Below are 20,458 nucleotides of genomic sequence, written 5' to 3'. Positions count from 1 at the left end.
CCCCTCGCGGCTGCGGCGCCCGCCCCCACCTGGCCCCCGGCGCGGCTTGGCCCCCGGCGCGGCCGCCTCGGCCCCCGACGCGCCCACTGCTCGCCCGGCGCGGCCCCCGGCGCGGCCCCGGCGTGGCTTGGCCCCCGACGCGGCCGCCTCGGCCCCTGACGCGCCCCCTGCTCGCCCGGCGCAGCCCCGGCGCGGCCTCCGGCCCCCGGCGTGGCCCCCGGCAGCTTGGCCCCTGCGCGCGTTGTTCTGGCCCTTGGCGTGGTTCGCGTGGTCTTGGCGTGGCCTCGCGCTTCCCCGTTTACCGCTAGCGCGTTCCCGCGTGCGCAAACCCGCGCTCGCGGTGATTATTTTTGGTTGGTAGTCAATGTCAAACTCCGTTAGTTAGCGTGCTGCGTCACGCGCTTCGCCGCGCGACAGATTTGTCTAATTTCAAATTCTATTTATGTGTTGCGTCGTGCGCTTCGTCGCGCGACGATCCATTTTAATTTCAGGTTGTTTAAGGTGTAACGTCGCGCGTGTATTCACGTGTCGTTCCACTTTAGACTCAGTCTAGTCGACGTATGCCGCCGTGCGTTTCGTCGCGCGACGCTTAACGTCTCTTTATAATTAATGCGAAGTGTCTCGTTGCGTGTTCGGTCGCGCGACGAGTCGTTAATTTCTTAATTCGTTTTAGAGTGCTATGTCGCGCGTCTCGCCGCGCGACAATCCTTTTTATTTATCTTCATCTGCTTATAATGATTAGACATGAAACATGACTTTACTTTACGCTAAACATAGTGTCTACATTAATTTCCTTCTATTAAGCGAGTGGTTAATTTATAATCATGTAACGTGACCGTTTCTCGACTGTCTTTTTCTCTTTCTCTCTTAACCGTAATTGCGAGCCCGCGTGGAACGTCTGTTTACTTACTGCATTCTATTGTATGGTGTACTGTTCTTTTGTATTAAATATGTGGATGTATGTGTGTTTGCGCTCGCATAGAGAACGATCCGGTCAGAGAACCCGAAGAACTCGCAGGAGAAGCCCCTGAGCAGCAGTCGGTTGGTGGAGGCAAGTGTCCCTTGACCTATCTCTGTCCTATACATTCTTTAATTCACCTCCCGCATTTTACAGTTATACCTAAGGATTGACTAGCTTTTGTTGTCCATATCCTTGTTTACCTATTTGGGTTGGATTATTATTGTTTAGCTTTATGCTATTGCTCAAACTCTAATCAATGAACATGATGAGATTATCTATGATACGCTGTTTTCCCTTCTCTTATTATGATGTTGTACTTGTGGACTTTAAGGGGGCTCGAGCGGTTTCTCGAGTGCCTCTCCGTAAGGACCTGTTCTATGGATGACCGCCCGGGAAAATAGTGCAACCATGAGGGTGGAATGGGATGCCCTTAGCTGAATAATTAGAGGATTCGGGGTGTAGATCACTTAGCCGTTGTGCCGTCAATGGGGCTCGGTGTATGCGGCTCACTCTGCCAAGCTTGGGTTCGCCCCTTGGGGAGGAGTGCGGTGCATTTAGGAAACCTAACGGGTGGCTACAGCCTTGGGGAATCTTTGTAAAGGCTACGTAGTGATGCCATGCTGGGTCACCTTGGTAGTGATCAATGGAGAGTCATGATCTCCGGGCAGAATGGGAATCACAGCTTGTGGGTAAAGTGCACAACCTCTGCAGAGTGTTTGAAAACTGATATATCAGCCGTGCTCGCGGTTATGAGCGGCCAAGGGAGCTCCAGTGATTAGTGGTACTTGATCAGAGACATTTTGGTTTACAGGTGGCGATGAGACTGATGGTTTTGGTTATGACCATGGTGCTGGTAAGTGGTATTCTTTCCGTTTGGAAAGGGTACATCGGGCTAATAACTTGGGTTAATGCTAAAACCTGGCTTTCTATTAGTGAATAATAATCTGACCAACTAAAAGCAACTACTTGACTTATCCCCACATAAAGCTAGTCCACTACAGCCAAACGGGACACTTGCTGAGTATGTTGATGTGTACTCACCCTTGCTCTACACACCAAACCCCCCATCCCCAGGTTGTCAGCATTGCAACCACTGCTCAGGAGAAGATGAAGCCGTGGAAGGAGACTTCCAGGAGTTCCAAGACTACGACGAGTTCTAGGCGTGGGTTAGCGGCAACCCCCAGTCGGCTGCCTGTGAAGGCCGCGGTTATCTACGTTTCGTTTTCGCACTTTGATTTATTGTAAGGACTATATGGACGTCTCAGACGTATGATGTAATCGACTATTATTTCCCTTTTTAATACTATTTTGAGCACTGTGTGATGATGTCCATGTTATGTAACTGCTGTGTACGTGAATTACTGATCCTGGCACGTACATGGTTCGTATTCGGTTTGCCTTCTAAAACCGGGTGTGACACTCACGGTCATGAGTGGCTCGGGACTCTCGCATGATTAAATTATGGAATTAAATTTAACATGTCATGTATTGCATTGTGGGATTTATTCTTCATTATGATCTCTTATTTAATTGGGATGGTATTTTCTTATATTTAATAACTGCTAATAAAATTTTGACCAACAAAAATAAAAGCAATGCTCATCCTTAGCCATTTTTCCTTGGTAAGCCTTACACCACACTTTTCTTCATACTTGCTGAGCGATGACCGTATGTGAGCTCACCCTTACTATAATCACACCAGGTCAAGAACAGATACCACTGGATGAGGAGCATGAAGGATGATATGTTGAGCTCGGAGAAGTCTAGGCCACAGTCTCACATCGAACTATAGTTACAGAGGATCGTTGCCGTCATATGATGTATTGTATTTAGCTATTTTTGTACAGAACTTCTATTATACAACAAAGATGTGAAATTGATTTTTGTACCCTGAGTCATCATATGTGTAAGATCTAATTCTGTCACGTATGTGAGACGTATCCATGTTTGCCCTTAAATTCGGGTGTGACATTTGATTTTTTTATACTAATTGTGGCCAATCATCTTATTCAAAACGATTTTGTAAAAATATGAAAAAGTCAGGCCATGCTCAAAGTATACTATATGATAAAATAAATCACATTGAAAATAAATAATAATCATATTTTTTAAATGAGACAAGTGGTAAGAGTTGATATTAAAAAAAGTCAAACGTTTTATAATACAGAACGGGAGAGTACAAGCCCTAATGATTTGGACAATATTTTTTTCCAAAACCAATGTATTTTTTCCCTCCATCCCAAAAATAAAATTTAATTTACCTTTTTAGTTGATTCATACAATAATTAATATATTTGTTATATATATATATGCCTAGATTTATCATCATTTATTTGAATATAGACATAAAAATTAAGAGCTAAAACGACTAATATTTTATAAGGAGAGTATAAATTTCTAAAACTATAAAAGGAAAACCAAATATCCGAACAGCCACTTAGTGTCAACAAGTTGGATTACTAGCTAGCTGAGGGTGCAGTTTGTAGTTTTGGGGCTTTTAAGGGAAGTTGAGGGAAGCACGGGTGGTATTTGGAGTTTTCTGCACATAAGACCACCACGCACCGAATTTTTTGCATTTTGATATTTTCTCGGAAAAAAAATCACGTTTAGAGTCTAGAAAAATCACATTTTGGCCCAATCGATCCCTGTCTTCTCTTCCCAATTCCCAGTCCCCAATCGCGTTCTCTTCCTCGGCGACATGGCGGCCGCCACCGGCTACAGCGACGCCCCAACCGACGAGCAACTGCTGGCGTACGCTGAGCTGCCCAGACATGGCCGCTACATGGCGGAGGTGTTCGCCGTGCGCATCCTCGCCACCGCCGGAGGAGACCCGCCGCCCCATGGCACCATCACTTTCTACGGCGGCCACTGCTGCAGCGATTTCATTTACAGCTGGAGTCCACTGGAAGAGGGAGAAGACACCTCGAAGCAAACCTGCGACAGCCAGGTGCAGTTCCCTTTAATCTCTCCTTTCTTCTTAGTACTATCTTATTAATAGCTCTACTGTAAGCACTACTATGTCGCAAGCACCAACAATAGCATAGGTTTCGATTTTTTAATGATTTCAGCAAACGGTCAATCAATGAATAGAAATAAAAACAATGAAACTTCTGTTTTTAAAAGAACAGAGTACTCTGTTCCTTGAGTAGGTGGAATAGAAGAGGAAACAACGAGGTAGCATAGTGCTTAGGGAGTAGGGACTATGGTATGGTGCAATCCACCGTTCTGAAATTTGGCGAAAATTTTCAACAGTTGCTCAGTTATCACACATCATATGGGTAACGGTAGCGGTAATTCGAGCTCTGTTTGTTGCTTTTATTTTAATTTTTTGGCTATAATCTATTGGAAAATCAAGCGGTTCCTGTCAATAATCGAGCTATTGTAGTTATCGGCACCACGGTGATTGCCGATGATACCTGAAACGGCGGTACAAGCCACAAAAATCAGTTGCATAAAGATCTACTAGTACAATACCCGTGCGTTTCCACGGTACACAACTTAGTCGATAAAATGTTAGAGCACAACGATTACACGAAAATGAATAACACATATATTATTATGAACAACATAGGTAGCTGATCACTGAAAATGATGGAATGATTGGTGTTTACACAAAGGTATACAATGCTACCAGTAATATGAAATGTTGGACACAATTAGACACATTCCTTGTTGCCATATTTATATTTTATCTGAATTGTAGGGTTCATATGAGAGAAAAATTTACAAGTGAAAGAAATAACCTGCATAATTCCCATTCCACGCCAGCTGTCGACAATGACATCCATATAGGAATAGCTGACAAAAACCAAACTATGCCATCTTGAATAGCAGAAGTCATTTCCAGCAAAAGGTGGTCATAATTCCTCACAACACCAGGATCACTATTCATATCAAACTTTGTACTCACATGTAGCTGATCACTAAAAATGATGGAATAGTTGATGAATACACAAAAGCATACAATGCTACCAGTAATATTAAAGGTTGGAAATAACTAAAGCTTTCATAAGAGCTTAACATAAGTGTCATATGATTCTCAAGAATAAAAAGGTATCATGTATATGCAAGATAGTGTTAGCATTTCCAAACCTAAGAATATGTTGACAATGCTAACATTTAAAGACTCCGACAGCTACAGTAGTTTTTGAAATATGAAGTTCGCGTGAGACCAGCTCATACCTTCCTCAAGTCAAGACCATGGGGCAAATGCAATCTCTTGTTAAGGACATTGTGAACCTTCTGCTTATGACAAGATTAAAATTCAAGAGACGAGGGTAAAGATCTATTGGGTTGAGAGTTCCAGAAGTGATCACCAAAGTTTTGAAATGATCAAAAACAGGTCTTATTGCGAGTGAAGCATCATGGCAACAAAGCTGGAGAACAAATGAGTTCATTAGTAGCACAGTAAAGAAGCAGAGTGGTAATAATTTCATCATGATCACAAACAATAGTCTAGGTATCTAAATAATAGGCTCAAGAATATCAGACATTCTTTCATAATACCACTCTATTATAATAGAAAAGCCCCGTGTATAAGTTCCAATCAGTGTGTGAAAGTCACATATGGTCTATATGTGCATGAACTCATTTATATCAGTTATCTCTAATGTCATCATTAGGGAGTGTGGCCGGTCATAACAAAACCTCACCATTTTTTGGTCGATCCCAGCCTAGGAATGGATTGAGACAACAAAGGAAATTGGCATTTCATTCTCAACGTTTTCTGTTTCAAGCCAACCATCAAGGAATCTCACAAGACTCCTCAAGACAGCAAGAAAATGTTCACCCTCCTTATGTTTCCAAGTACTGGTTGCTATACACCACAACAAAGGAAAGTAAGGGCAGATCTAGCGCTACCTTCAGATACAATATAGAGTTTAAAGCAACTTTCTTAAAAACAACATCAGCCTTTACCTGGATAGGATAAACAAGGAGAGATAGTATGAGTTGGAAGCATAGAAAAAAAAAAAACAAAAAAAATCTATTATCAAAGTAAGCAGTAGCAACACAAGAATGGGTATTCTCGTCCAACAAACAAATAACTAACAACCAGCTTTTCAACTAAATGATTGGTCATCTTAGTTCACCTTTTATGTTGTTGTTTGTTCCGCTCTTCCCTCTTACACTTAGCTTCATTTGTAGGTGACAAGTAGCTGCATAATATGAAAGTATAGCTACATCTGCAATCTGTATACAGGAGGAGGGCTAAGTTACCTGAACACCAAACTGCCTCCAACACTTCTTAATTCTGTAAAACCCGTCGTACCTCACACCAGATTTAGGAGCATATGAGTACTTGCTTCTGTTTGTGCGACCTATTAAGACAATATAGTGAGACAAAGGTCCAGCGATTGGAGGACACGAAGCATATGTAGACTGTCAAAACACCCAACAAACCCAATATGGTTTGGTTTAACAACAACTATCAGAGAATTAACTTTTTATAGCAATGCTATGGATCCGTGCAGCTATAAGATAAAACTTGAGAATCATACTAAGAGACTTGAGAATTATACTAAGAGACATTCCAATCCTCTCAAAGTACAACTGTAATGGGCTAAACTTTGACTTGAACATAATAAAAAAGGCACCATACCTATATCCAGGGATGCCAAGGATAGCTGCTTCAGAACTGCATTTAAACTCAATATTGATTTCGTGATCAAAATAGCAAACAACATTGCAGGAACAAGATGTGTATAGGCTTATGATGATAGTGGAACCAAGCTACCCACATAATACTACCATTGTACTGCTAAATTGTCATTATCATTATTCTCTTAATATTTTAATAAAGCCAAAACAATACATACCAAGCTATACTAACTGTCTAACTTTGATTTGATTGAATTCTGATGAGGGGCTCATTGCCGTCTGTTGACAGTAACAAGAAATTGGTTTCCATACTCCTAAATTAATTGTAATCATAGATAATGACACAAAGGATTAGGGGAACGTGGGCTGGTATTGCAGCCCAATATTTTCATGCAGTCCCATCATTAGATTAAGATTTTGCAAAGCCTGACCAGATGCTCCCTTCACAAGATTATCTATCTGCAATGTTAAAAATAGCTTGTAAGGTATATGTGCATCTTAAGTATGTGATATTATTTTTGATGTATACTTATGTGAAGGTACTTATGACAGACATGATGATGGCCCTTCTAGGAATTCTATCCTCATAGACATTCATAAAGTAGTAATTTGACCCAACAACATGGCTTGTGCAAGTAGATAACACCATGTAAATAAGAGAGATTTTTCTTGAAGATGATTCCGAGTCATGAAACCTTTCTTTCAGAATAAGGACTACTTTACTTCTCTAAATTCCCAGTCTTCTTAGACACCTGACACTCTGATTGATCACCAGACATGCATTCTAGGCAAGGCCCTTCAGACGAAGACATCCTTCAGATCTTAAAACTTAATATACCAAGCCATTGACTACCTGCAAATTATCCCGTCGGGATAATTTATGGTTTTTGGCGTTGGGACAGTTAGATGTTCATTCTTAAGAGTAACATGGACAACTTATGTATTCATCATCTCAAGCATAATACAAGAAAAACAAAACTTGAATACACCATAAACAGTGTTTGATATAGTGGTCAAACACATGATGCATGGCCCATGCGGACATCTCAACATGCAAAATACATGTATGAAGAATGGTAGTTGCAAGTGCCACTATCCACGACTATTTGGTGAGACAACTCTTCAGGGCAAAGACTCGTACCCCATTTACAGAAGAAGAGATGACGGACAAAAAGTACGAGTAAGGGGGCATGACTTGGACAACCGTTGGGTTGTTCCTTATAATCCTACTTTATTGAGGATGTATGACTGTCACATTAATGTGGAGGTTTGCTCAAGCATTAAGGCTGTGAAGTATATATACAAGTACATTCATAAGGGTCATGATAGGGCATCTGTGACTGTGATCGACGTTGATGGTGGTCAAGGTATTAACGAGATTGATAACTTCAGAGATGCCAGATGAGTATCACCACAAGAGGCTTTATAGAGAATATATAGTTTCGATATGCATGGTATATCTCCCCCAGTTCTGCAACTACATCTCCACTTCCCTGGCATGCATCTTGTTAGTAACAATATAAATGATGATGTGCGTCAGGTCTTAAACAAGGATAACATTGACAAATCGATGTTAACTGAGTACTTTCGAGCAAATCAGTTGTTTGATTGGGCATCAAACTACTTATATAGGGAGTTCCCCGAGGTGGCAAGGTGGTGGCCAGGTGCAAAGAAATGGGCAGCGTGTCAACAACGTATGCAAGTTGGGAGAATAGTCTCGACACACCCAGCAGAGGGAGAACGTTATTATCTAAGGGTGCTACTTAATCACGTGAGGGGTGCTACCTCATTTGAAAGTCTAAGGACATATGACGGTAATGTATATCCAGCTTTCCGTGAAGCTGCCGAAAAAGGGGTCTTATTGAGGCAGACAACAACATCGATGAGTGCTTAACTGAGGCGTCAGGATTTCATATGCCACCTTCTCTTAGAAGGCTATTTGCGACGATCCTGGTTTTCTGTGAGCCTACTGATGTGGTTAGTCTATGGAACAAACATTTGGAGGCAATGTCTGATGACTTCTGCCGAACCCATAGTAACTCGCATGTAGTCGAGCGGTTAGTGTTGTTGGATATTAGAGATATGCTTCAAACAATGTGTAATGACATCAGGTTATTCCCTCTACCTGCAATAAAGGAAGAGCACGACAATATGGTAGATGTTGTTCGAGAGATATTTGAAGAGATGTCTATTCCAGAAGACCATGAGGCTGAATTTGTGGTTTCATCTCTCAACCATGAGCAGAGACACGCTTACGACGTGATATTATCATCAGTGGAGAATATTAGTGGAGGTGTCTTCTTTGTGGATGGTCCAGGAGGAACAGGCAAGACATGTATGTACAAAGCTTTGCTATCAACTGTTCGACGCTCTGGAAAGATAGCTATTGCTACTGCGACGTCAGGAGTAGCGGCATCTATTATGCCTGGTGGTAGGACCGCACATTCAAGATTCAAAATCCCATTGAACATAAAAGGTGACGTGTGTAGCTTCACTAAACAGAGTGGGACAACCAAAATGTTACTGTCAAGGGCCTAGGCGTCTAGAGCAGGGGGCCCTCGGCTACAAAGGTCGTAGCCGCGGTTCGTCGTCTTCTCCGGCGTGGTTATCCCCCACAGCCGTAGGCTTAGTTGGTAGAGAGAGAGATGGAGAAGAGATAACTTGTTTGCTGCCTTTATTCCTGTCTCCCTGTGCCGCATATATAGCCATCGGCCTGCTGTTATTTTAGGCAAGCCTAAACATGGTAACACTAATCAATCACTCCTTTCCTTCCCTCTACTTTCCATTCTTCTACTAATCAATCACCCATCAATCTCTCCTTTCCTTCCCTCTACTTTCCATTCTTCTATTTTCCTTGCTAGCCACTGCTTTCCATATGCTCCTGCGGATCTCCTAGATCGCGCTCCTGGCGATCTGTGCGCTCCTGTGCGCGGCGCCTGTCACGGGCGCGACGCTGCCTGGCGTACGAGCGCCCGTACATGACATCTCTCCCCTCGTCGAAGGCCAGCTCGTCCTCGATCTGGAAGGCTGGGAATCGGGCGCGGAAGTCGTCGAACTCCTCCCAGGTGGCTGATGAAGCTGGTTCGCCGCTCCAATGAACGAGGACTTGCCGCACGCCACGCGACAAGCGAGCCCCCGCTATTCTTGCAGGCGCAGGCACTACCGCACCATTGAGCAGAGGCGGCAGAGCCGGCGGTGTGGTGGGTGGGGAGCCCACGTACTTCCGGAGCACGCCGACATGAAACACGTCGTGCAGGCGTGCGTCGGGCGGCAATTCTAGCCGAACAGCCACGTCATTGATGATCTCGGTGACGTGGTAGGGTCCCACGTAGCGAGGCTTGAGCTTCCCAGTGATGGTTCGCGGCAGGGACGCCGCCACACGTTGGCGAAGGCGAAGGAATGCCCAGTCCCCAACCTCATATGTGACCTCCCAGTGGTGCTTAGCATACTACAGCTTTTGGACCGCCTGAGCCTGCTCGAGACGGAAGCGGACGTCAGCCAGAAAGGCTTCCCGTGCTTCCATTTCTTGTGCCACCGCCGCCACCCTTGTGTCGCCGGGCTCGTAGGAGCGGATGGAGGGCGGATCACGGCCGTAGACCACCCGGAACGGGGTGTCGCGGAGGGACGACTGGTAGGCCGTGTTGTAGACGTACTCCGCCCAGGGGAGCCAGCGAAGCCACTGGCGAGGACGATCGCCTGTGAGGCAGCGTAGGTACATGACGATGACGCGGTTGGTCGCCTCCGTCTGGCCATCCGTCTGCGGGTGGAACGCCGATGACATGAGGAGCTTGGTGCCCATGAGGCGCATCAGCTCACTCCAGAACGACGAGGTGAACAGCGGGTCGCGGTCAGAGACGATGGATTGCGGAATCCCGTGGAGGCGGACGATGTCGGTGAAGAAAGCCTGTGCCACAGACTCCGCCGTGTACGGGTGCGCTAGGGGAATGAAATGGCAGTATTTGCTGAAGCGGTCGACGACGGAGAGGATGACCGTCTTGCCGTGCACCCGGGGTAGCGCTTCAACGAAGTCCATCGCAATGTCCGCCAAGACCGCCGAGGGCACCGACAGCGGCTGCAGCAAGCCAGCTGGATGTAGATGTTCCGACTTGAACCGCTGGCACGTCGTACACGCCCGCACGAAGTCCTGTACCAGGCGTCGCATATTGGGGAAGTGGAAGTCCCGGCGCAGGCGGTGCAGGGTGCGGTGGACACCCTCATGCCCATCGTCATGCACGGCGGCCACGATCTCCTGCAGCAGGGGCGACGCCGGTGGAATGTATAGGCGCCCATCGTAGGTGACCATGCCGTCAGCCACCGCCCACGGTGCATCGCGGGTGACAGCACCGACTCCTTCATGGATGGCTGCTAGAGCCGGGTCCATGGCCTGGGCCTGACGAAGGCGCGCGATGAAGTCGAAGCGGGGCGCGGAGATCGCCAGCAGCACGCTCTCCTCCGTGTCGCGGCGGGACAGAGCATCCGCAATGACGTTCGTGGCGCTCGACCTGTACTCCATAGTGAAAGTAAAGCCCAACAACTTCCCGACCCAGTGGTGTTGCGGGATCGTGGAGAGGCGCTGGTCGAGGAGGTATTTGAGGCTATAGTGGTCTGTCTTGACGATGAAGCACCGCCCCCAGAGGTACGGCTGCCAGTGCCGGACCGCCTGGACTAGGCCGATGAGCTCGCGCTCGTAGGCTGGCAACGCCTGGTGACGAGGAGCGATGGGACGGCTGAAGAATGCCTCCGGATGTCCCTCTTGGGTGAGCACGGCGCCAAACCCGTGTGACGATGCGTCACACTCAACCACGAAGGTCTTTGTGAAGTCAGGCATGGTGAGGACCGGTGCCGAAGTGACGACGGCCTTGAGGGCATCGAAAGCCGCCGCTGCCTTGTCATCCCAGGCGAAGCCGTCTTTCTTGAGGAGGGCCGTGAGCGGTGCGGCGACCGTGCCGTAGTTGGGCACAAACTTGCAGTAGTAGCCCGCCAGGCCAAGAAACCCGTGCACTGCCCGAGCCGAGCGCGGCACCGGCCAGTCGAAGATGGGCTGCACCTTTGTCGGGTCCATGGCTACGCCCGCCGCCGAGATCACATGACCAAGGTAGGCGACGGACGGGGCTCCGAAGGCGCATTTGGAGCGCTTGACGAAGAGTTGGTGGCGTTGTAGTTCCTCGAGGACCATCCTGAGGTGGTGCAGGTGCTCCTCCCAATTCTTGCTATATATCAGGATATCATCAAAGAAAACAAGGACAAACCGGCGTAGGAAGGGACGGAGCACATCGTTCATGAGGGCTTGGAATGTTGCCGGTGCGTTGCAAAGCCCGAACGCCATCACCAGGAACTCGTACAGGCTGCCGTGGGTGCGAAATGCTGTTTTGTGCACGTCTTCCGGTCTCATGCGCACCTGGTGGTACCCGGAACGCAGGTCCAGCTTGGAGAAGAACCGGGCACCATGAAGCTCGTCCAGCAGCTCGTCGACCACCGGGATCGGGAAGGCGTCCTTGATGGTGACCGCGTTTAGCACGCGGTAGTCGACGCAGAACCGCCACGACCCGTCGGGCTTCTTCACGAGGAGGACCGGCGACGAGAATGGTGAATCGCTGCGACGAACGATCGCCTGCTCGATCATGGCGGTGCACTGGCGTTCCAACTCGTCTTTGTGTGCCGCCGGGTACCGGTAAGGCCGGACCGCCACCGGCTGCGCGCCCTGCTTGAGGATGATGCGGTGGTCATGGGCGAGCAACGGGGGCAGACCGGCCGGCTCTGCGAAGACGGGTGCGAAGGTGTCCAGGAGAGCAGCGAGCAGAGGCTCGGCCGCGGTGGTGGCGCCCAGCACCAGTGCCGAGGACGTGGGCACGCCGTTCCAGCAGATTGTGCGGTCGTGGTGCTGGAACGACATGCACCGGCATGCGAGATCCCACACGATGGGCCCCAGCGCGCCCAACCAGCGAGTGTCGAGGACGACGTCGTACCCGGCCAACGGCATGACGAAGAGATCGGTCGGGAACGCGTCGCCGCCGACGGTGAGGGGCGCATTGCGGATGACGCCCACGCAAGTGATGCGCTCGCCGTTGGCCACCATGGCCTTAAGGCGCGGGCGCTGTTGCTGGGGAAGGCCGGAACGCCGCGCCGCTGCCTCAGATATGAAATTGTGCGTGCTGCCCGAGTCGAGGAGGGCGACGAGCGGGGTGGCTCCTAACATGACGGCCACCTGCATGGTGTCGGCCACGGGACAGCCTGAGACGGCCTGCAACGAGAAGCACGGCGCCTCAGCGTCGGGGCCGTCGGGGTGGTCGGTGCCGTCTTCGTCCATGACCTCGATGCCTTCGACGAAGATGCGCTTGCAGAACCTGTTGTGACCCCTGGAATACTTGTCATTGCAATTGAAACATAATCCGAGGCGACGGCGTTCGGCCATCTCCTCAGTGCTGAGCCTTCTGCCCTCGCCACGGCCCGGAGCCGCGCCCGCTGGTGGTGCCGGGAGCGCCATAGGCGCCGGTTTCGGTGGAGGAGGCAGGACGCCGCGTGCGGCTGGCCTGATATGGGCCGGCGTTGGGGCCCTGTCGAGTTCCATCAGCTCCACTTGCCGCGCGAGGCTCATAACCGCCGCGAGCGACTGGGGGTTGTGGATGCGCACCGCATGGCTGAGCGGTGGCAACAGCCCGCCTGTGAAGAGTTGCACGCGCTGGCGTTCCTCCAGTGGTCCGGCGCGCGGTAGTAGCTCCTGGAAGCGGTTTTGGTACTCCTCCACGGTGCCCGTCCGCCTACACTCAGCGAGTTCGAACAGCGGCGCCGAGCGTAGGGGAGGCCCGAAGCGCAACTGGAGGATGTCCTTGAAGCGGTGCCAGCGCGGAGTCCCCTCATCCGTCTGTAGCTGGAGGTACCACGACTGGGCCACACCCTCGAGGTGGTACGAAGCCATCCAAACCTTCTCCTCCATGATCCGCTGCTGATGAAAGTAGGACTCACAGCGGTTGACGAAGAGCATGGGGTCCGACTTGCCGTCAAAACGCAGGAAGTCGATTTTTTGGAACCTTGGTGGCCGATCGATGTGGTGCTGGCCGTCGTGGCCGCCGCTGCCGGATGGCGAGGAGGAGGGCGCCTTGTCCTTCTTCAACGACTCGACGTCATTTTGGAGGACAGATATCGTGCCCACGAGCTTCTCGATTATCGCAGCCAAATCGTCGATGGTTTTGGTGGTCATAATGGAGGAGGTTGACGGCGGTGATGGTGGAGGGCTGGGTGGTGGTTGGGTATCGGAGGTGTGGGATCGAGAGGACGAAAATCGCCTGACTCGTGATACCAGGTTGTCAAGGGCCTGGGCGTCTAGAGCAGGGGGCCCTCGGCTACGGAGGTCGTAGCCGCGGTTCGTCGTCTTCTCCGGCGTGGTTATCCCCCACAGCCGTAGGCTTAGTTGGTAGAGAGAGAGATGGAGAAGAGATAACTTGTTTGCTGCCTTTATTCCTGTCTCCCTGTGCCGCATATATAGCCATCAGCCTGCTGTTATTTTAGGCAAGCCTAAACATGGTAACACTAATCAATCACTCCTTTCCTTCCCTCTACTTTCCATTCTTCTACTAATCAATCACCCATCAATCTCTCCTTTCCTTCCCTCTACTTTCCATTCTTCTATTTTCCTTGCTAGCCACTGCTTTCCATATGCTCCTGCAGATCTCCCAGCTCTGCGCGCCCTCCCAGATCGCGCTCCTGGCGATCTGTGCGCTCCTGTGTGCGGCGCCTGTCACGGGCGCGACGCTGCCTGGCGTACGAGCGCCCGTACATGACAGTTACGAAGGTCATCACTGATCTTATGGGATGAGGCCATGATGACTAAACGACAAGCAATTGAGGCACTTGATAAGAGCATGAGAGATATAATGGATAGACCTGATTTGCCTTTTGGAGGGAAAACAATGGTATTTGGTGGCGACTTTAGATAGGTCCTTCCGGTTGTACGGAAAGGTACAAGGGCCCAAATCATAAACTCAACATTGCGTAGATCTTCTCTATGGGATAGTATGCAACATCTTAAACTTGTGTGCAACATGAGGGCACAGTCAGATCAATGGTTTTCAGACTATCTACTATGTATTGGTAATGAGATCGAAGAGACATGCAACGATGATAATGTGAGATTACCTGACGAGATACACATTCCTTATACCGGTGAAGATGATGATGTTGATAGATTAATTGAAGAGATATTTCCATCGCTAAAGACGAACATGCATAATCGAGATTACATCACATCTCGAGCGATCTTGTCAACAAAAAATGAAAATGTTGACAAGATAAATATGAGTTTCATCGATCGCTTCTCAAGGCAAGAAATGGTTTACCATAGTTTCGATATTGCTGTTGATGATCCTAACAACAACTATCCTCCTGAGTTCTTAAACTCTCACACCGAGTGGACTGTCTCTGCACATCCTCAAACTAAAGGTCAACTGTCCAGTGATTTTGCTCCGAAATCTTGATCCTCCCAACGGTTTGTGCAATGGCACAAGATTAATAATTCGTGATTTTCACAGAAATACAATTGATGTCGAGATTGTTTTAGGACAACATGCAGGGAAGAGAGTTTTTCTACCACACATTCCTTTATGTCCTTCTGATGATGAGATCTTTCCTTTCAAGTTTGAGAGGACTCAATTCCCTCTTAGACTCAGCTTTGCTATGACGGTGAATAAATCACAGGGACAGACAATACCCCACGTTGGAGTATATCTACCAAATCCGTGATCGACCATGAGCGCAGGCGAAGCCGCCAGCACCAAGAGTCGCGGCGGGATGTCTGATTGTTATGGGCCTTAAGCCCATTAGCTAGGTCATTATGGTTAGGTTAGCTGCGGCCAATGTTCACGTGTGGTTACTGTAGCGCGTGAACAGTGCCGACCAGATAGGGTTTGTTATGTTGCTTAGCTATTAAGTTAGGGTTACCTCTCTATATAAGGACGACCAGGGTGTTAGTAGAGGGAGGCAAGAAGATATAGATCTAGTTTACTCCTAGGGCCTCCTACGGGAGGGCTGAGTACCGGAACTATCTTGCGAGTGCATCGCAGTTCACAACAATTTGGTACCGAAGCCACTACGCGCGCATCGCCACCATGGCCGGCGCGCATGACGATCTTGTGACCTACTCCGCCAAGATGGACCTCATCCTCGAGCAACTCGCCGCCATCAATGCCCGTTTTGATTCCCATGACACTCGCCTGGCCAAGCTCAAGCATGCGTGGGTCAGCCCCTCCCCTCCGCTTCTACCGCGGGCTGCCTGGGCGTAGGCAACCTAGGCGCGAGCGAGTGCGGCCTGGGCGAGGGCAGAGGCGGCCGGGTCGAGGACGATGGTGTCGATGGACTGCAACCGGACACACCAAGGGAGGAGGTGGAGGCTGCGTTCTACGTTGAGGTTGCCGTGCCACTGCTGCAGCCCGCCTCCATGCTCGTGGAGGTCCAGGCGTGGCTCGACTACGGTTGTGCGTGGATCTACTCGCCCAATCTGCAACAATCGGCCGCCATGGTGGCCCAACCTATAGAGGCGCTGCTGCGGGATAACCCTCCACGCCACAGCTACCAATCCTCCGCGTCGTGGCCATCAATCTTCTGCACCACGGACAACCATCTGTTGTGTCGTCGCAGCTATGATCGACGTCAGCCACCTTGGCCACCGCCGCGGCGTGGTCACCTGAGCTACAACACCGGAGGGTGCCACCGACCTTCGCTAGGCGCTGGGAGCCCTCTACGCCACCGCAGCCGCGTCCGTCATCGGTCGATCTGGCCACCGACGCGTCCTCCTTTAGTAGATCCGACCACTGACGTGATTCAATTTTTTTCTAGGTGAATAAAATACTAAGTCGAGATGTAAAAGACTTAGTATTGAGTCATTAAGTGCTAGTTTAGTATGGGTCAATTCTTGACTACAGCTCACGTACGAGCTGTTTTTAAGGAGGGATGGAATGTTATGGGCCTTAAGCCCATTAGCTAGGTCATTATGGTTAGGTTAGCCGCGGCAATTGTTCACGTGCGGTTACTGTAGCGCGTGAATAGTGCCGGTCAGATAGGGTTTGTTATGTTGCTTAGCTATTAAGTTAGGGTTACCTCTCTATATAAGGAGGGACAAGGTGTTAGTAGAGGGAGGCAAGAAGATATAGATCTGGTTTACTCCTAGGGCCTCCTACGGGAGGGCTGAGTACCGGGACTATCTTGCGAGTGCATCGCAGTTCACAACACTGGTGCATAGTCGGCTTGCAGCAGCTTGGGCCGCTACACCGGCGGGGTTCCTCTACCCCCTGTGGATCCAATTGGGGAACAAAGGAAGGAAGACGACCGATTTGATGGGACAGACCTGCATTTGGATCTGCGTCTCATCGCGACAGCAACACCAGGTCGGAGGCGCACAAATCCAATCGGGGAATAGATGCCTCCGCGGCTCCGCCTGCTCATCCGCCTCCATCGCAATACGCACAGATGCAATGAAGCATGGGTATGGGTATATACGCGAGCGAGGCGGGGATAATGACACCGTGCAGAGAGGGCGGGCGGGTGGAGGGGGTGACGATCGCGGGCAGGGGATAACGGCACCGTGCGGGACGGGCCGGGGGAGGGAGGCGGTGTTGGCTAAGGATGCACAAAAATTATACGACGCACAAAACTCTTCCATTACAGTAGTAGAGATAGAGAATAAAAATAGTTGTAATTGGACTACGGGTACAGAAAGAAGTATAGAATTTTTTTTTTGCAAAAGAGACGATTGTGAAACTGTGACAAATGGTGAGTAATAGAGATTACACCATGATAGTCGTATGTCCGTGCATTGCTACGGTTTATATATATGTATGACATAGAATAAATTTTGTTTTAATAAAGCACAAAATATATGTTTTCTATTAATTAGCTGGGTGTGAATGTGGAGCCAACAACCAAGGTTCAAACACTCACTTATACATAATTTCAATTTATTTTTGACATAAACTCTTTTATTATAGTAGTAGAGAAGAGATTATAGGAGTGCGGGTTGATTCTAAATAAATATAGGGTTTTTTTTGAAAAATATTGACACGGGACGACCGTTGAAACTGGTGCTTTAATATAGTAAAGATTAGAAGAAATTTAGATTTTTGTCTCTAATAAATCATTCTTTGTACTCTAGTTCCTTGTTTTTTTTTTCTTAGCTTCAATCTTGGGTTCCATTAATCATCCTTATAACTTCTTTAAGAAAGATGTATGCTATGGATGGAAATGTTTTGTTTACAATAGCTAGGACTGATTTACATCATTACATGGCCTTGCCCCCTTTCATCCATCACCTTGAGTCTGCAAAGAAGGTTCTCGTTTTCTTCATTGTTAGGTCTGTTTAATTAAATCGTACGAGACGTTGTGTTAATTGTATCACAACATCCGTCGTCTATGAGCAGGCAGGACAGCAAGTGATTCACTTTCTTCATGCATTCTTGTACCGAAACAGGGTAACCTCGTGCTAACTGGGCCATCATGGGCCACCTCGGCATACAGTCCAATTGCCTTCACCCTCTACCTCCATGATGGCAGCCCGCAAGCCGGAGAAGCCGCTGAGGACGACGAGGACATCGGGAGGATAATCTGCGACTGCATCGACGGTGACTTCTCCAACTACAACAGGGCCATAGTCGAGACTGTCCAAACGGGCTATGGCCCCGCTGAAGTGATCTATGCCGTCCTGAGCAACGGCGTCCAAGGCCGGGTCGCCATCAAACTTGCTCGCCTGCCAGTGTCCAAAGCTGGAGAAGAAGACGCCACCGCCATTCTCGGGAGGATTGTTGCTCGCAGCAAGCTGTTCGACGTCGGCTGCGTGCTCTTCTACAAAGAGGGTGACAATGGAGTGAGCGTGCGACCGGGGGGGCTGATTCAGTTGGCGAGGGAAGCGCTCGCCGTGCCGCTGCACATGCCGCTGACGATTGAGCTTGACCTGCATCGCTGTTCGGGCGATGAAATTGTTGGAGGGGTCCTTGAGTTCAATCCTGCGACCAACGGCCAGCACACGGAACGACTTGTTGGAGAAAATGGCGCTGAATTGGAAGTGACAATTTCATGGTCGCAGTACCCTTGGTAATGCCTATTATTATTAGCCTATAATTCAAGAGTGCATTTTTATATGTATCAATGACTAATGGTTTTAAATCATGTTTCATACAAGACAGTTGCACTAGAGCAAGATAACATTTCGTGGTGGGAACGCCAAATAAATAAAAATAGAGGGAGTATCACTTTGGGTTTTTCTAATATATTTGCAATAGTGCATAATAAAACTGTGCGTGCCTCAAAGTGAGGCGCTCAATTTCAGCGTTTAAGGTTAGGCATAAAAATAAGCTGTGAGTGATTAGGAATATCGTCCACCCCCGTAGGCGCCCCGCCCAAAGACTGGTGGCAGGCCTCCTACAGGCAGATGCTAGATGCGTTTTTCTCCTCCATTTGCCTCTGCCTGTCTGTGGTGATGGTTGTGCGTTTGGATTAGTCATGATTAGTGTGGTGGTAATGCTCAAGTTGGGGCACTGTCAATGGCCGGATTGAGTGTAATTGTTTGGTTTTATGTCACAATAGCTAACATTACAGTTTTAGGTGTGATTGACCACTACGTCTTTATCTCTGCTCTGATTACTAAGCTGGCAGGATTGAAAAGTTCAATTTTTCATTTGGTGGTCTGAAACTAAAGCTCCTTCACCTTCAGCCCTGTGTTTTCACTATGGGAATGGTCTTCCTTAGTCCATATGAATATTACCTGTGGCCTACGGATATGAACATGATAACTATTTTCTAGCTTTGTGATTGATATTGTCATGTGATTGCCTCCTAGCAGCACCGGTATCGTTTCTTTTTGTCGCAAATAATTTCTTAGAAAAGTTTGACTCTTCAAATCCTAGGTTGTTGAGTAGATACATAACATCACAGAAGTTGTACGTAAAGGGTAGCAGTGATGCTCTTTATGAGAATCTTTGAGGAAGAGAGATGACCCCCTAACACATCAAATCCAAACTTATTTTTGAACTATTATTTATAAGATAATCTCATTTGTCCCAGTTTTACCGAGCAAAACTTCAAACAAGTACTTAAAAGGGACTTTCCTGTTTATAGATGCCACTTTGATAACTGATGCTGTCTCAATATTACTGTGGCCTTCTGGTGCTTCACCATTAGTTTTATTTCCAACCATATGATTGACATTGAAAGGACACCAGCTGGCTTAGCCTTTCGGTGACTTTAAACACCACGACACTTTCAGGTGACACTTCCACATTATAAACATTTGTTGTGAGAAACTAGGAGTGCACATCAGCAGTCGGCGGTAGGAATGTAAATTTTTAAATTCGCAAGTAAATAGTAGTTTGTAATGAAGTTTTCTTTATACCTATTTGTGGATTTGAAGATGTTTGTAACACAAGCTTTTGTGCTTGTACTGTAAGTTGACAATTTACATTTGAGATATTAAAAAAAATCCACTTATTGAAACACCCTAGCTTCAAATCCTTCAGTCTTGCACACAGAGCTTCATGTCTGTCCAGTCCAAGGTGGTTGCGCTTGGTGCACTGATCTTCTTCCTTGTCTCGTATGGCTCTTGCACTGGAGGATGGACTCCAAGCGCCGGCTGCAGGGGCCCTTCTCGCTGCGCATCACTAACGAGTCCGGCGAGACACTGGTGGCTTACTAGGTCATCCCGGCAAACTGGGCGCCCAACAGCTACTACCGCTCCAACATCCAGTACGAGGCTTTTGGCTCTGCTGCTGGATAGGCTACTGGCTCTGCTGTTGGAGTGGTCATTACTCTGCTGCTCGACTGCACACGTTAATTACCCCTGATACCACTTGATAGAGTTGGAGTGCCTGATCTTTCGGTGAGTGGAGAAAATTCCGATTTGGTGGAAGTAGACCCTCACGA

General features: G+C 48.3%; 1 protein-coding gene across 1 annotated transcript; it reads left to right on the top strand.

Moving 5' to 3' along the window:
* Positions 1-3,456: 3,456 nt before the first annotated feature.
* On the top strand, positions 3,457-18,810 carry LOC109944019 (60 kDa jasmonate-induced protein). Its single transcript, XM_020548398.3, has 2 exons — positions 3,457-3,908; positions 18,015-18,810. Exons 1-2 carry the CDS (start codon positions 3,660-3,662, stop codon positions 18,636-18,638), a joined length of 873 nt encoding a protein of 290 aa, XP_020403987.1. The 5' UTR covers positions 3,457-3,659; the 3' UTR covers positions 18,639-18,810.
* Positions 18,811-20,458: the final 1,648 nt, after the last annotated feature.

The sequence above is a fragment of the Zea mays genome, chromosome 2, assembly GCF_902167145.1.
Source record: "Zea mays cultivar B73 chromosome 2, Zm-B73-REFERENCE-NAM-5.0, whole genome shotgun sequence".
Classification (NCBI taxonomy): Eukaryota; Viridiplantae; Streptophyta; class Magnoliopsida; order Poales; family Poaceae; genus Zea; species Zea mays.
Note: the sequence above shows the minus strand (reverse complement) of the source record. Positions and strands in the feature narration are given on the sequence as shown.

What these genes read in the sequence shown, in the direction of transcription:
- LOC109944019 (XM_020548398.3), top strand. Translation starts at nt 3,660, where the DNA reads ATGGCGGCCGCCACCGGCTACAGCGACGCCCCAACCGACGAGCAACTG. An exon ending in AGCAAACCTGCGACAGCCAG is followed by an intron (nt 3,909 to 18,014) that starts GTGCAGTTCCCT and finishes GTACCGAAACAG; the next exon opens with GGTAACCTCGTGCTAACTGG.